The 16,406-nt window shown below is 44.1% G+C and overlaps 1 protein-coding gene across 11 annotated transcripts in view; it reads right to left on the bottom strand.

Annotated features, from left to right (window-relative positions):
• Positions 1 to 16,406, bottom strand: part of EPHA5 (EPH receptor A5) — a 194,854-nt gene that overhangs the window by 74,240 nt on the left and 104,208 nt on the right. For 10 of the 11 annotated variants that reach the window (XM_053940226.1, XM_053940229.1, XM_053940232.1 and 7 more), the window contains 2 exons: positions 14,227 to 14,382; positions 8,170 to 8,505 (listed from right to left, as the gene is read on the bottom strand). In XM_053940226.1, the coding sequence (XP_053796201.1) occupies positions 8,170 to 8,505; positions 14,227 to 14,382 (492 nt within the window). The remainder of the gene's footprint in view (positions 1 to 8,169; positions 8,506 to 14,226; positions 14,383 to 16,406) is intronic. The other variant, XM_053940230.1, reaches the window with a different exon arrangement.

Raw genomic sequence — 16,406 nt, 5'->3', positions numbered from 1 at the left:
ATAAAGCAAAATCCTTCCTGGGATACAGAAGCCAGCCTGCTGTGTGGGTGCAGACACCAGGCACAACAGCAACCAAGGGAAAAAAGTCTGGCCATATGAACAAATAAATGTTACAAACTGCTTATTAAAGAAGGGTCATGCTCATGGCAAAAGGAAACAGACAGAAGGAGAAAGGGACCAGAGAACTGCTGGGTGGCCTTGCAGCACAGAGAGCCACCTCTTCAAATGTGGGCCCAGGTAGGCAGCAATTTGGCACAAGCACATGAAGAGTGAAAGGCATCCAAAGTGTCTGAGCTTTACCAAGCTGTCACAGATACCCACATAAAACAAGGGTGGGTAACCTCTGTGCTCTGTCCTTCATGTTCATACACGTACACAAATGCACACAGAATCACTAGCTTGGAAGAGACCTTCAAGATCATTGCGTCCAACCCATGCCCTAAAACCTCAACTAAACCACGGCACACACGTTGCCACGTACTTACACCTTCACACTCATTTTATCAGCGTGATGGGTGCATGGGAAAGGAGAAATGCGCTGTGAAGCTGCCATACCCTGAGCAGTGTTTCTATAGCACAGCTCTCTCAGTGCACAACTACGGAAATGCAAATTCAAACTCCTCTGTTTCCTCCACTGTTATATGCAACTTTTGAGGGAGGTTACTATAAAGAGATTACTTGGTTTGGTACTGCAGCCAGAGAACAAGTGAGTTGTATATTAAATGCCTGCAAGTTCACTGCTGTTTCTCTAACAGAAAAATACTGGAAGTATTTTTTACATTCTTTTTTGACTATTTTGGAGTCCTGATGTCTTAAGAGTACTCTCAGAAGTATAATTTATGCAGACTGTTAAAAATGTAAAACTACTTTTAATGCTAAAATCAGAGAAATAACATAGGAGACAATGGAATTACCAGCTTGCAGACTGAGATTAAAGAGCTGAATGGGACTTTATCAGCAGTGAAATTCAAAAGCAACATTCATGGGAAAAAAAAAAAAATCTATAAATTGATGTTATCTGGGCAGAGGAACCATTTCAGATGCTTTACTTTTGCTCTCTGCCAGGTACTGTGCTCAGCACAATACAAAGAGAACTCCTTGGCCTTGAAGAATGTGTTTTAAGGGGATTAGAATTAGATTAGTATAAGATTACTTGGCAATTCTTTAAAAATATGCCAGCAAAATGGGAAATAAGATTTTAAACCAGCTCTATCACTCTTGTAATGTAACATGAGTAATGCCCTGCAAAAACACAAGTTTCTTAAAGCTCTGACCTCATGAAGCTCTTACTACACCCGATCGCAGCATGGCCTGCTCTATGCTTTTTGGAAAAAAGACAGTATTTGCTACTCATGCACCGCTAAAAACCTCGAGTCAGATTGCCCAGTATCTGCTAGTTTACCCCAAGCCTGAGCTGATGTCACTGCTGGGGATTCTGGTGGCTCAGGGATGTTGCAGAGCGGTGTCAATCCTGCTGGTCGCAGCATCTCAATCCAAGTATTTGGGCAGCCCTTTCTCCCTCATACCCATCTGCACGGCACCACGTGGGTGCAGTCCAAGGATTCATTTTCCCCAGGTATAACCCAGCATTTGCTTTTTGTACCTCATGCCTCACAAGTAGCACACCTTGAAGAAGACTAATTGCTTCACCATAAAGATGTCTGTCTCACTGCCACTGGGAGATGGCAAAACCTGCACCCTTCTGCCCAGTACACGATGGTTGTCATCAGCTGAATCTCATCATGAGATCTTCAGCGTCCTTCTTTTTCCCTTTTTCAGGAGGAGGGTGGGTAAAGACAACTACTTCTTACTATTTTTATTTTCATCTATAAATAGATGTTTTAATTTCACGTCAAAATTGAAAGGTCTGTCTGCAGATGCAGGAAAATGGTTTTTATTTCATCTTTTAATGTCCTTATATATCAGCCACAGGGTTGTCTCACCAACTTCCAGAAAAAAAAATGACTTCTAACTAGAAGTCATATTGTAATTTGGGGATTTTTTTTCACATTCCAAAGACTTATCTCAGTATTCAAGCATGTATTTCTAATATGTGAAGTATAACAAAAAGACTTATAACAACTATGAAAAAGTAGCAATTACTGATAGGTGAATTATAAATTAAAGTGTAAAATATTAATCTGATCCATAATTCATTTGGTAGCAGACATCCAGCCATCTGGGCTGGGGTGCACTTGTGACTTCGGAATAGGATGCTGGATGAAGATTCTGCATTCAGTATAAAAGCAGCCATCACCAAAAACAACAACAAAAAATTCAAACAACCAACCTTTTGTACAGCACTGGCTTTCAGATTTTACTTTGCCAGTGTGTTGGCTTTTCGCAACCTGCGACTGCATGAGACCACGCTTCAAAAATATACCAAAATACCTCTTGAAGCTGCTTACCAGCATATGCATGGAACTTCATAAGTGAAATTATTCTCTTTCTGGCTGAACCTTCACTGCCAACTCAACACTAATTTTCACATCTCCTTGGACATGAAGGGTGTTCACAGCCAGCAGAAAGATCCTGCTGCAAGGGGCAGTGCAGGGTGCTCTCTGCTTTAAAAAGAGACTATGGTCTTTGAGGCAGTACAGTTTACCTGCATATTCACCCATACTGGTATGGAAGACATTCTCTGCTTTTAAGATAACATTGTTCTAGATTAAATGCTGCAGTACCTGGGTTAACACACTGGAAGCCAGTGCCGCATCTCTAAATGGCCGTGCTTTCCACAGAGATGGGCAATTGCAAACCTTAAAACCTCTATTTATGCCACTAATAGCTCCTCTCTGGCCAGTGTGAATCTAAAGCAGAATTTAAACTACCAGACATACCAAATTCATAAAGGATTGCCTGCAGCCACTAAAATTTTCTCAGAGTCCATAAAATAATTAGACAAATTCATGCAAGAAAAATCCATTATGGGCTATAAAGCAAGAGAGGTGTTCCCCAGGGGCTGGAGAGCGCTCTAAGGAAGCACTGGCACATGTGTGCTTCCTGCTCTTATCCCTTGTATGGTATCCACTAGTGACCACTGCTGGGAAGGTGATGCAGCCCAGTGGATCCAGTACGATTACAATGGATGTTTAAAGGCAAGTCCTGCATAACATGCTGGTCGTGGAAAGGCAGTTTTCCAGAAGAAAGCATCTGCTTAAGCTTTTGCAGACCCTGGGCCAGCAATTCTGGCTGAAAAGTAGAGCTGCTAGACCAGTCTTGCTTCTTGTGTGAGGTGATGGAACATGCTGCCTCTATTGAAGCATCCCCTTGAAAATTTTCTCTTATTCCTGAAGAAAATAAGTAAACTGCTCCCTTCCCCATGCCAAACCAAACAAACCTATGAAGACTTCAAAGATGGAAGAATCAGACCCTGAATGTTACAGGACTTGAACCCATCAGTTCCCAAAGGCAATCTCTGAAAATGTGGCTCCCATCTCTTGCCTCATTTCCTGATGTTTTCTTCCCAGACTGTGCAGGGCTGCAGTCTCTTGGTTTCAAGAGCATGCAGATACTGATGTAAGATTGCAGCAAGCTCTGTGTTCCAGATTTCCCTTTCCAAATTGCCCTTGTCTGATTTTCAAAGAATGTACACATCCTGACTGCTATGGAAAACACCTTCTCCCTTGCTCCCTTCCACTGCAGCATCCCAGCCTGCATGATAAAAGGAAGGACCGTGGTTTTCAGCACACTTCCCTGCTCCAAGAGCCTTCTAGTTGCTCCAAGCCTTGGTTTTTGGTCAAGTAAGAACCTAGCCATGCCTCCCAGACCGCACTACAGGTTGCCAGGTTCTGTCCTCCAACACCTTTGCTTAAAAAGCACTGCTGCTCCACAGGATGCAACTTCTATCTCTGGTTTGGCCTCAGGCACACAGACTCCTTGAGGCATTAGACATATTAACTCCTCCTCTGTTAGCAAGCACATCTGTACCCTTCTTCTCCTTCTTGCCCAGAAGGAGGGTAAAAATATCATACAGTTCACAGAAGGGGAATGAACACTGGCTTCTGACTTTTCAAACAGAAAACAGGCAGGGCGTTTATCTAAAAACACACACAGAGAAGGTCTTTAAGTGCAAAGGAGTCAGTGGCATCTGGGATGCCAGCAGGAGAACTGCCCCACTCTCATACCCCCCACCTCCAGGCCAGTTCTGTGCCTGAAGCCATACCCAGCATGGGACTTGCTGACATCAAAAGCAAAGAAAATTGCTTGGCTGTTTAGGCTGGCTTAAAGTGCATACTCCCGGCAGGTTTTAAACCTAGAAAGGTTTCAAACATTGCATCTTTCCAGTGTGCTCCTGCGATGATACAACGGCCGCATAGGCAACCATGAATCAGGACTGCTTGCTCCCTATGGACCCATTACGAGACACGCCTCTGACCAGGACGCCATGGTAGGCGCTTTCTGTACACAGGGCAGATAAGATGGAAGACCTCAAGGGAGATGCACATCTCTGTCCAGAGTGACAGCATACCTTAATCATCCAGCTTGGTGAAAGTGCTGAGGAAAAAAAAAGAAGTCATGCAGTTGTTGTCACTTGAAGAGCAAACTTCAGTATTAGCAGTACACACAGACTGCTCTCTGGGAACCATTTAAATAGGTGGAGGTTTCAAAAATATGGAAACTTGAGCAAAACCATGAGAAAGGAAAGGATGGCTAACTCGATCCTATCATTACCACTTATGAATTATTCACTGTGCTCCAGCCCACATGCACAAGACACACTTTTTAACACACTCTGAGACTGCATTACAGATGGCTCCCTGCCATGTGTGCTGGGAAGTCCCTTGGACATGTATTTGCAGCAATGCCATAGGGAAAAACTATACTTGGGCCAACTCCTGTGCCTACAAAGGGAAGAAAGTCCTCTGTCTGCCTGCTGCACCTCTAGGGTAGCCACAACGGAGGCCAGCACAATTTCTATCTCTCATGGCTTGTGGCATTGCTCATCCTTTCTAGACACATGTTTTCCAGCAGAAAAACACCAGCAAAATCCCACAGAACCAAGAGAGGTTTGCAGATTGCAAAACGGTTACAGGAAAACTAGTCCTGTATTTGGAGCCTAAGGCCACTACATCCTGCATGGATCAGCCCCATCCCAAGTATTGCCAGGTCTCCAGGGACTGGAGGAACAGAAGAATGCTGGGGTCACCAATGGAGATTAGCAATCAGCCTCTTCTTGTGCACAAAAGTTTACTGTTCCCTCTCTGTATTTCCAAATTTGATTTCAAAGGTTCAGAGTAAAATTACATCAGTCTGAAAATGCCAGATGGATTGTGAGCCCCAATTCTTTTACTCATTATTTAAATAGATGAGAGAGGAAGAGAGACAAACTATTTTGGAGAGAGAACCACCTTTTTTTTTTTTTTTTTTTCCCTAGGAAGTAATCCCTTTGAGAGTCTAACCCAGATGTAGTTTCTGCTGCCAAAAGCTGCCATACCCAGAAGAGGTGGTGTACATGAGGACTCACTGTCTGCACATTCTCTGCAGTTCTGAAATGAGCATGGTCTTCTTGGGATGGACAAAAGCCAAACCAACAAAACAGACCCTGGCATTTTTCCGCAGTGCTGCCTTACTGAATATGTGCCAGCAGGACTCCAGCAGCCAGACCTATCCCATGGTATCCAATTTTTCAATTTCCTGCAGCCAACAGATCTTGTAGCAGGATTTCTCCTATTGCTTCAGCTGGCCTTGTGTCACTGATTCAACTTCATTAACCAGCCTCTGTGAAAATATGATCACCATCAGAAAACCTGTACAAGGGAAAAGGTGAGACACAAGAGCTGCACCTCTTGGAGGTAATTCCAGGGGGAAGGTGGGTGGTCTGAGACTCCCTGAAGCCAGATGTGCCCTGCCTACTCTTACTTGAGAAAGGACTGTTGAAATGAGTCTTTATATCCAGAATCATTGGGTATGGAGCACTCCATTACTTGCCTCAAAGGACATTTTTTTGGAGGCACCTTAAAAAACCAGACACTCACTTTCCATGCTTGGCAGTTAGTCTGATTTGCAAAGTCCCTTTTTCCATCTGCTTTATTTCTGGCACGGGCAAACCAATGATGGCCCAGGGGAGTGCTGAAAGAGCACATTACTGGGAAGCCCACTTGATGCTACAGCTCCAGCAGACAGGCCTGGCTCACCTCACAAACACATGCTGGGACCAGCCAGAGAGACAGTGAAACACAGTCACCACTGCTTTCTTTACACTGCAGTTTGGTTGAACCTCCTGTTGAATCAACCATGCACATCAAGCACACAGATGAATCAACCACTGCATCTGTGCACATCAAGCACACAGATGCAATTTCAACACCACACAGTGTATCAAAGACCCATGGCTTGACCCACTAGTATCTCCTGTGATTGTGGCTCCACTAAGATAAACAGGGAGACTTAACCAGAAGCTACACTTACCCACTTGTCCTTAGCATGAGACACATTTGTCACAGGTTTCCCATTTCCTCTAAGAGACCTTCCAATACAAAGCTGCAAATGATAACTGTGCAAGGGAGTTACTCTTGGCCTGATGCACAGAGACACAGCTATGTGGATAAATCCTGCTGCAGCTATGGAGAGTTTGGGATGTAAGTCACAAACCAGGACCTTTGCCTCACTGTCTGCACTGATCAGTGAGGTATCATCTCCTCATGCACAGCTACATTTACTGAGATTTATGTGGATTTAATGCCACACATCAGCAAAAATCCAGTAGCAGCAATGAAATACCAATGCAAACCCACTAACAGGAAAATATACTTCTTCCAACAGCAGAGTTACTGGCAGCAGCCTTCACAACAGGAAAACAGTAAACAGCATTAGGACCGTGACACCCACCGATCTGCACTAAACAGGTGCCTTTAATGGGTATCATACTGCTGTCCTCTAATATTCCTCCAGCAGATTCCATGCCACATCTATCAGCAGCATTCCCAGCATGCCTTTATTTCCTCTCCTCAAGAAACATATGAATGATCTGTCCAACACTTCAACAATCCAGTTTAATTACTAGGACAGGTATCTGCACTTCCTTGCTGCTGGCTGCCAAGCCTGTGCACGTACACCTGGGTAGCAGGAATGAGATGCAGCCCTGCTCCAGCTAGTGCTTTTCTGTTCCACAGTGAGGATCTGCCAATCTACATCCAGCTGTCACACTGAATTGCCCACCAGGTTTCCTGGCTGAACCTTGTCTGGAGAAGGCAGGGGGTGGCTCCAGTGACCTGGCAGCACAGTCCTCACAGTCTCAAATGCCACCTGTTAACAGTCTTGGAAGGGCTTTACAGTGGATAAATGCCACTGGGGAGCCCTGAATTAAATGGCATGAAGTAAGCCAGGCAAAGGAAGAGACCCTAAACCACAAAGCATGAGGAACAAGAGAAGGATAGGTCAGTCTCCGGGGCTTTACAGAAGTTGTGTGATGTGCCTGGTGTGTTGATGCACATGGAAGGAGATGTAATCATGTTCTTGCGCCCCATCATACCTCCAAGTGACAGAGGACAATGGCAATTCCATGCCTGTGTCCAAAGTGACAGGTCATTTCAACTTCTGGGCAAAGGAAGGGCAGACAGAACAGAGCCCTGGACAAAGCAATAAACCAGTCTACATGATCTCTGTCTGTACAGTGCAACACAGTATGAGTGAAATCCTAGCCCTACTTTGTTGGAGAAGCAGTGACAACATACCATACCTCATCAGCCTGAGCCCAGTCACTTTAGCATCCCAGTGTAGAAGAGGGATTAAATTTTCCCAAGTCACTAAAAACAATTTTCTTAGGGTAACTGTTTGTAAAGTTTAGCCATTTTAGCCATTTTTAATCAAAATGGACTCTCAGAAATTTCCCCTTCCCAAAAGGAAAGACAGCCTTTTTTTTCCTGGTTTAGTGGACAGATACACCAACATGCAAAGAAGTGGAGGTATCTCCAAATAGCTTAGTGTAAAAGGAAGAAGTCACAAATCCTAAAAATGTGTCCTGCTGAAAGGAAACATACTGAAGATTGCAGTAATTATATCCTATGGGACAAGCACTGCCCACCTCCCACCCCCCATATTTGAAGAGGCCAGAGTCCAGCCCTCCATCCTGGAGACTTCCACCTGTTCCAAAGGGAGGTCTGCACTGGGTCTGATTGGCTCAGGCTCCCAACCCCAGACATTCCCCCAGGTTGAAGATCCACTTACCTGCCTGGTTTGTGGTTACATTTACAGACACAAACTGCCGGGCTCCGGGGTTCTGGTCGGACACTCCATTCACTGCCTCAATTTCAAAGGTATAGTTTGTATGAGCAAGCAGATCCACCATCATGACAGAGGTGTTTTTCAGGCCGGTTTGCTGGGGGAGGTACCTGACATGACCGCCACACGCCTCACACAGACCCGAGTGTGAGTTGCACTTCTTGCATGCAATATAATAAGACACATCTTTCCTTCCACCAGTATCAGCAGGGGGAATCCATTCCAGAAAGACACTAGTCTCGTTAACATTTGAGATGGCACTCCGAGGAGCAGAGGGGGGTCCTGGTTTGTAAAGTGAGAAAAACACATGGTAAAAACAGTATCATCAGTCATCCTGCTCGCTACTACTCTCTAGGCTGGAAAGAGATGCCCCTTTGCTCATGTGTCAGAAAGCACACGGCGATCATTTGCAACAACACCTGAAGAACTGGGAAAACAGATTTGTTTTGAGCACTCTCACCTCGCTCAAGAGATCTGTGTTGGGATGCAGTCACCTGCATGAGAGGACAGGACACAGGGTTGGTTCAAACCCAAGAGGAGGAGCACCTCACCGTGGGGCACTGTCGCTGGTGGTCTCTTTGCTCTTCCTGTGAAGGGATTAGCAAGTCTTTGCCCTGTTGAAGTTCCTGTTGGCTTCACCAGGGGCAAAACTGTTCCTCCTCACCCCACTGCCCTTGTACCAATAACCCCTAGGTCCTAAAAAAATGACACCCACTGGGGTTTTCACACCACCCAGGTACTCAACTCAGATGCCAAATCTTTCCTCTCTATGCAGCCACCTCTTCCCATCAGCCATTTGGCAGCAGTGAAACCAAAGCTTAGGTATCCAAATCACTCTTAAAGTGAGACGCTCGATGTAGCCCAAAGCAGATGGTTATCTACACGGGCCACTGGAAACACGGAGGTGTCCAGCCACTCCGTGGCAGCCCTCCTGGTCCCCGCCAGGCTGTAGCACGGCTGGTTACCCATGCCGCACTTGCTTACTTTGCCAAGCCTCCCTGCTCAGGATGCCAGCATGGCACTGGCAGGGCTATCCAAGGAGGAGCAGCTGCTGCAGAGATACCAGAGCACCTGCAAAAAGTGGGCTGCTTCTCTCCATCCTGGTGGGAAAGGCCATGGCTGGGCAAACAAAGCCCACCTGGAGGCACCTTCAAGACTTGCTTCCTCGCTGAAGGTGCTGCAAGGTTTTTCTTTTGAACAGGCTTGTGTTGCAGATGAAGGGCAAGCTGCAGATACACCCTGAAGACAATGTGAAAGGACAAGCAGGAGTCTCATGCAAGATATCCTTGTGTTAAGTATGCAGAGAATGCTAATGAATGAGGAAGAAAGAGGAAATTTATCAGAGCAAGCCAGGATGGATTTTAGTCACAGCACCACCAGAGACTATACAGCAAAGGCTGGGATTTTTGCGAGGGAAGGCAACACAACACACTCCTCTATGGCTTGAATGGAGTTGTTGAAACCCATAAGCAGTTCCTTGAAAAAGGTCCAACAAGTAGCTTCATTAGCTAGACATCCATACGAATCTTAACAGGCTGACTTAGGCTGTCATCTTCTCATTTTGTTGTGATAACTAAACTCGATTAGTTATTTAAAACAGGCAGTGTTGCAGAAATGAAATCACCTTATAAACCAGAAGCATTCTCCTCCATTTCCTTTTTCTATTTCGCTCTCTGAGTCTATAAAATTTGTAACACTGATAAACTGAAACACTGTAATGATTTCGACTCAAGCTGTTCTGATTCAATGAGAAACTCGCTGCCAGAGGAAATAAATAATTCTGATGGTTTTTTGGTTTTGTTTTGTTTTTGTTTTTCAGAGGAAAAGCAGTTGAAGAAAAAAGCCAAGTTAGCTTAGGAAATGCCAGATCATCTTTGTTTTGTTCTGTGATCCCTTCAGATCCCTATGAACTGAGAGCAATCCACTCCCAAGCTGCACCCCAGGGATCCAGCACTATTTAGCTAATGACACCAACATACAGCCCAAGTCAAGACTATTTTCTGCAGTGTCATACTTCTGCTAATATAATGGAAACTATGGAATTGATCACTGGAGCTGTTTGGATTTATATGTACTGCACTTGAGGATTTTTATATGTTTTTTTACTGGTTAAATTGCCCTATTTTTTCTTCCACTGGATGAATGCCCTTTTGCTGATGCCAGTACTCTAGGAAAAAATAAAGAACTCAGGCACAAGAAATACTTACTGGACAATGTGTCTTTAATGGGGGATAAATTATTACTTTTGTAAAGTCACCAGAGGTTTTTACTTGCTTTGTACAGAAAAGTCAGCTACTCTTCCTGAAGGCTTAAAAACATCAGTTTCAGTGGAAATGCTTTAAAAGTGGCTTTTGTAACCTATAAAATTAGTGTGCTCACAGGACCTCAGAGAAAGGTCTTCAGTAGAATCCTGCAGCTGTACCCAAATAAAACTTGGCTAAACCCCAGCTGGGAGAACAAAAAAGGTGTTTTACCTTCAGAATAGGGGGGTAAGATCTGCTATATAGGGGGGTTAGATCTGCTAAGGTGGTCTGCTTTAATTTCCAAATTCTTGCTGTCAAGGGCACAGATATTAGTCTACTGATTATTAAAAAGATATATATAATTTTTGAATTTGCTACTTTATATCCCAAGATTCACTCCTTTTGCACCACAGTTTTCTGACAAGAGACAAACACTTTCTGAAAACAAAAATATTGGTATTTTCCTTGATGGACAGCAAACCTGTTGCTTACTGATCCACATATTTTAAAAATATAACCTAAGAGAGAAGTTACTCTCAAGATAGAAATATATGTATATAAATACTCAAAGTTAACTGTAAACTTTTTGCAAGTAGACTATTACAGTAAATACAATAAAGTCTTCAATTTGTCCCATGTGTCATATTACTACAAATATTTCCCCAACATGCTCTGAGCAACAATCAGGCTATTTGTTAGAGACATGAGGAGAAAAGAAAAGGGTGGAACTGTTTTGGTTTTAAAGAGATTTTGTGCAAGGAACTGAAGCTAGGATTACTTAGTTAAGAAGAAATAAAATGCAATTACTTCCTGGAAGATACATAATAATATTAAGAGAATTATCAAATGTCCATCAGGACCAAATTTTTTTTTTTTTGTCTGAGAGCACTAATTATTTCAGACTCTATCACAGCACTATTAGTTTCAAAATTACCAACCATTACTTATAAAACATACTTAAGAAAATGGAAAAATTGAACAAAAATGTATTCCTCCCTCACCCTGTACTTAACTGAGCAAGTGACAGTGATATAGCAGCTAGTTTTCTTTAGTGATGCTGGTGGTGGTGGTGGGGAGACTCATGCAGCTTGGAACTGAAAAACACTCGCTTTAAATTAGGAAAATGTGATTTTACAGCTGTACTGAGTGGCAAGGGGACTTTGCAGGTGTAGATGTGGAAACAAACATTGATGTATTCTCTAAAATTAACTGCATTTCTTGTTGAAGGAATCCTATGAATATTATTAACTTCTGTGGCAACAAATAATAAAAACATTAAAAAAAAAACCCTTGCAATATTTTCCTACCACTCATGACTCAAGTCTCTCTCACTTGTGTTTTAGTACATGATGAGCTGTTGCCTTCCAGATATAACTGGACTGGTTTAAAATACCAGTGTTGCTACCTACTCTTTACAGCCCCTGCCAAAATCTTCTACCTCTGCTGCTGAGCTGGTGCAGCACATGGGGCCCTCCTCATCACCTTCAGCACAAACAGAGCAGTATTAGGACAAAATCCTAAGAAAAGCTGAATGGAGACGGTGAGGGTGACAGAAGTGGAGAAGGCTCAGATACTCCACCCTGCTTTTGGGGTGGTAGGTGTGAAGGCCAGCAGAAGTGCTGCAATGTCCTCAACTGTGGCTCTGGGGTTTGCAGAGGGAAACAGAAGCTGAGCTGTGCCTTGATGGGTATTAAACTTCTCATCTGCCCCAGAAGGACTTGGTACCCTGCCAAGCCATATCCTAACACAGCTTCAGGCACCACGTCTGGGCTTTAAACTAGCTTACAGTAAGCTCTCAAAACAAAAGTAAAACCCATAGTGAAAGAAAACCACCCAAACAGTAAAAGACAACAAACTCAGACAGTCACCACCCATTAATAAGCACAAAATCCCCAAACAAACGTAAAAAGAAAATCCCATGGCATTTGCAGAGCTGGAAATGACAGCCTTCACCTAAAAGGTTTGAACTGCACAAGAAACCTGAGAGAGACAGGCTCTTGAACTTCATTTCTTTTTAACAGGAGTTGTTCACTAACTTGCTTGTGCCTCTCTGAACCCTGCTGATGCTGCTGAGGCCACAGGCATGCATAAACATCCTCCTGTGGGATGCCAGCTCCTTCCCTGTCCAGCAGGACAGACTGGATGTGTACCTTTCCACTCTGAGAAGGGCAGAGACCAACACCATTGATGGTGGGCAGGAGGCACAGCAGACACCAGGCTGGCATAACTCTCTCAGTTCCTGACTTTGGTTCTGTGCCTACTTTAAGAGAGTTCCAGAGCTCAGCGTGTTTCCCAATACCATGCTGGACCACATTTATCTGAGTTTTTTAAGTCAGGCCAAGGGGTAAAATGAACATCAAGAAATGTTGGTATCAGATATTTCATGCTATAACCCACCCTGGCTATGCCTCCAAAAGACTCTGGCACACCTATTTAATAAACTGGGAAGGGCTTGCATGACTCACCCCCCCAGACCTCTTTGATCTGACAGCACCAGTGACTCCAATGCTGCCTAAGGCTGCCTCCTCCTTCCCTGCAGCACAGCTTCCAACAGCCATGCTCCTTTGCCTGGTGAAAATCAAAGGCAGAGTTCAAGGGGCCCAATTCTGCTCCAAGTGCCTCCTGCAGGCAAGCAGAGAGCTGCCAAGGGCAGTTTCCTTTGAGAGAGTGTGTCTCCAACAGGAAAAGACTTTTTTTTTTTCTCTTTTTGAAGTGGAAACTTGGGGAGCTAGGAAGGACATCTGTATTCACTGGGAAAGGCACAAAAGACGCTACGATCCCTACACGATGCAAAGTACTTCCCTACAGTATGGAAGTCACCACTGCACCACTGTCCAGTGGCTCTGAGCGTGTATGGAGTCATAAATCTACTTTTTCCTCCCTTGTTTAAGTTTCTTGGAAGCCCCAACTGCTCCTGCACCAGTAGTTCAATTCCATTTCAGTAATTTTCAACCACTTCTGCACCACAAAAATTACATTTGGAGCATGACAGTCCCAGCTCAGATCTGTGCTATACTCAGCAGGACTAGCTGGGGCCATGGAAATTGTGGCCTAAAGTATCTGAAACATAAACTGAACAAAGGACTTTCAAGGTACAGCTGACAGGACAGCTCATGGATGGCAGGAGAAGGGTAAAATTAGTGATTCTGATTAAATCAACCCCACCCTGGAGTCCCAGTAGCCCAACGTGCCTGTTATACTGCCCACCCCTTACATCCAGGGGATAAGTTCTACGTTTTGGAGAAGCAGTTTCCCTCACAGACTTTTGAGAAGAGTGACCATCACCAGGCAGATTGGAAAGATAGGGCTCTCTCCCAGCTTGTTTCCTGAAAATGAGCTATGGGATGACACCAAGCAGGACCGTGGAGATTCCATCCATGCCTACTGCTGGCAAGGACTACCCGTAGTTAATTCCGCGTGCGTGCCCCACGCTGGCACCCATGCACACACCGACACAGATGTCCAATGCCCTGCTGCTGGCTCAGTCCACCCAGCAGTGCAGGGGACAGATGGAGCATTTGCTCATTACAAAAACTCTTCCTGGCTTGGATGCCAGCTTTCAAAGCAAAAAGCACTGACAAGCCTCTTCTCGTGTAACCGAAGTACGATGGACAAAGACAGTGACATTACAAGTGTGTCAAGACTAGTTCAGACTCCAGTGCAGAGCCTGAAAAAGCACATTTGTTAGTATTATAATGTCTAGTCACAGTACAGGAACAGCTTGAAAAGATAAAAAACAACCCTATAAGCACATGCTTACTTGTACAGGCCATTGTAGGTGGGTCTGATTCCTTCCTAAAATAGTGTTCTTCACACAGGCAAGATGTGGATGCTTCATCAAGTGTGTAGCTGTGAGGGGGACATTTGCTGCAGGATGGACTGTGGGGTGAAGCTTTGAAGAACCCAGGTCTGCATACTGTGAAAAGAAGAACCACAGGCTAAGCTCTCCCATCATAAAATTAATCTCTTCACATTTCCTTTTAAAATACCCCCATATCTTCAGCCATAAAACAGACAAATACTTGTGAGCTATTTAGTTTGCATATTTTAAAACAGTCTATGCCACTAGCAGATAGTGCATACTTAAAATATCTGCATGAAAAGAGAATGTGAATTTGTTGATTATTTCTTTCCCCTAGCATCTGCCATTGCTGGATATTTATTTTCCTTGTTGAATGCATTAGAGGAAACATCATCTAGGCTCTTGCTTTAGAAAACATTACTGTGATTTTTTTTCTTTTTTCATTCAGTCTTAGGAAAACAGGTAAAATACATTTCATGTTTTTTTGTTTAAGATGTTCTACACCCAGAAATCAATGTCTCAGCAAACAAACAGCAACACAGTGGTGGAGGGGATCTCAAGATCGACATCTTTAAGACATTGTGATAAGGCTACTTCCCTGGGGTCTTTCCCCCTGCAAACCTGTGATGAATTTTAAAGTGCTCCATATGACAGGCTATTCTGGGTATAGTCTGAACCAGGCATGCTAACCATACAAGATAATTCTTCCAACTCCAATACATATTCATGACGAGGCACAAGGACTTGATCTGAGAGCTACTTTTTTTCTTACAAAACCACGGCTATGGGTAGCTTGGGAATTTTTTTTTTTTTAAGAAATTTGAAATGAATACAGTAATATCTTGTTTCCATCCTCCTGAAACAAGTGCTTTTTCACCTATGCAAAGCTCTCTGCACTTCACCTGTGTGTGCACACTCAGCCAAAAGCAGTGATAGCCACAGTTTGCAAGTGTTTTTTTAGGAAAAAAACCCAGTTGGCTCTGTGTCATACCATTATATACAGAATTACAAATGCACTGTTAGCAAAAGGAGGAAATGTTGATTTTCTGTTTGTCTCAAAGAGCAGAGACATGGAGGCATGTTAAAGCAGCTCTAAAGTGCTGTTACCTTTCTTCCTTCTGAATTGCTTTAAAATATTTCTGCCTAGTTTGATATTAATGATGCACAGATCTGCCAGCAGACTTGAAGAAGTTACCTGGAAATCCCAGAGCCTTTCCATCTGCATTCAAACTCCCCGAGTTGTAATTAGTTTGCACAGGAAATGAGTTCACAGCAAAAGCACTAATATTATCCCATCAGGAATGTCCCAGACAATCACAGCATGTGCTAAAACTCAGCAAATGATGACAGAATTCATCTTCATTGTAGGTGAAGTATAGGTTTTTACTAGTGATCCCTTTTCTCTAATGGACCAACTAGGACAACTGCTCCTAAAGTTGGCTCTACTTCCTGCAGTACCAGAGAAACTCCCTTGACATCTTCCCTTTTACGTCAGTAGTTTCTTCACCAAAGGTGAGACACTTGCACATCAATTCCCAACTCCCAGAGCAGAACAGTCTTTGGTGATGAAGATCACTCATGCATCAAATGTATGATTCAAGAGCATCCAACAGGCCTCCCCCAGAACCCACCTCCACAGCCCTGCCCGCACTACGCGCCTCTCACAGCAGGCACCACACAGCCCTGAGCAGGTCCCAGGCTCACACTGGCTGCCAGCTCACCCCCATGGATCTGCAGCCTCTCCACCCTGCTGTACAGGGTGATCATCTCCCTTCTGACCTCCCCAAACCAACACCCTCCCGGCTCCGTTCCACAGCTTCCCTTTCTTCCCACAACACATGTAGAGAACAACTGCTTCGACTGGTGGGATTTACAGGCATTAAAAGCCCGTTTTCCAAATTTTCTCACCATCCAACTAGTGTTCCATTCCTAGGCTGTGGTATCCATCTGCAGGGTGCAATTGTTCTGCTTTGTGCCCAGACACCAGGACCAGAAAACAGATCTAGGGCTGAATCTGTTCTTGATGGCTTTTAGCAGACTTGCCACAAGCTGCCCTCATGCTTAATGGCATATCCCCCAGTTTCCAGCACATAAATTCTTTGACTTTACAATCACCTTCAAATGCTGCCCTACCTACA

This window comes from Vidua chalybeata, chromosome 4, assembly GCF_026979565.1.
Source record: "Vidua chalybeata isolate OUT-0048 chromosome 4, bVidCha1 merged haplotype, whole genome shotgun sequence".
Taxonomy (NCBI): domain Eukaryota; kingdom Metazoa; phylum Chordata; class Aves; order Passeriformes; family Viduidae; genus Vidua; species Vidua chalybeata.
The sequence above is the reverse complement of the archived record's forward strand: the minus strand, read 5'-3'. Positions and strand labels throughout refer to the sequence as shown.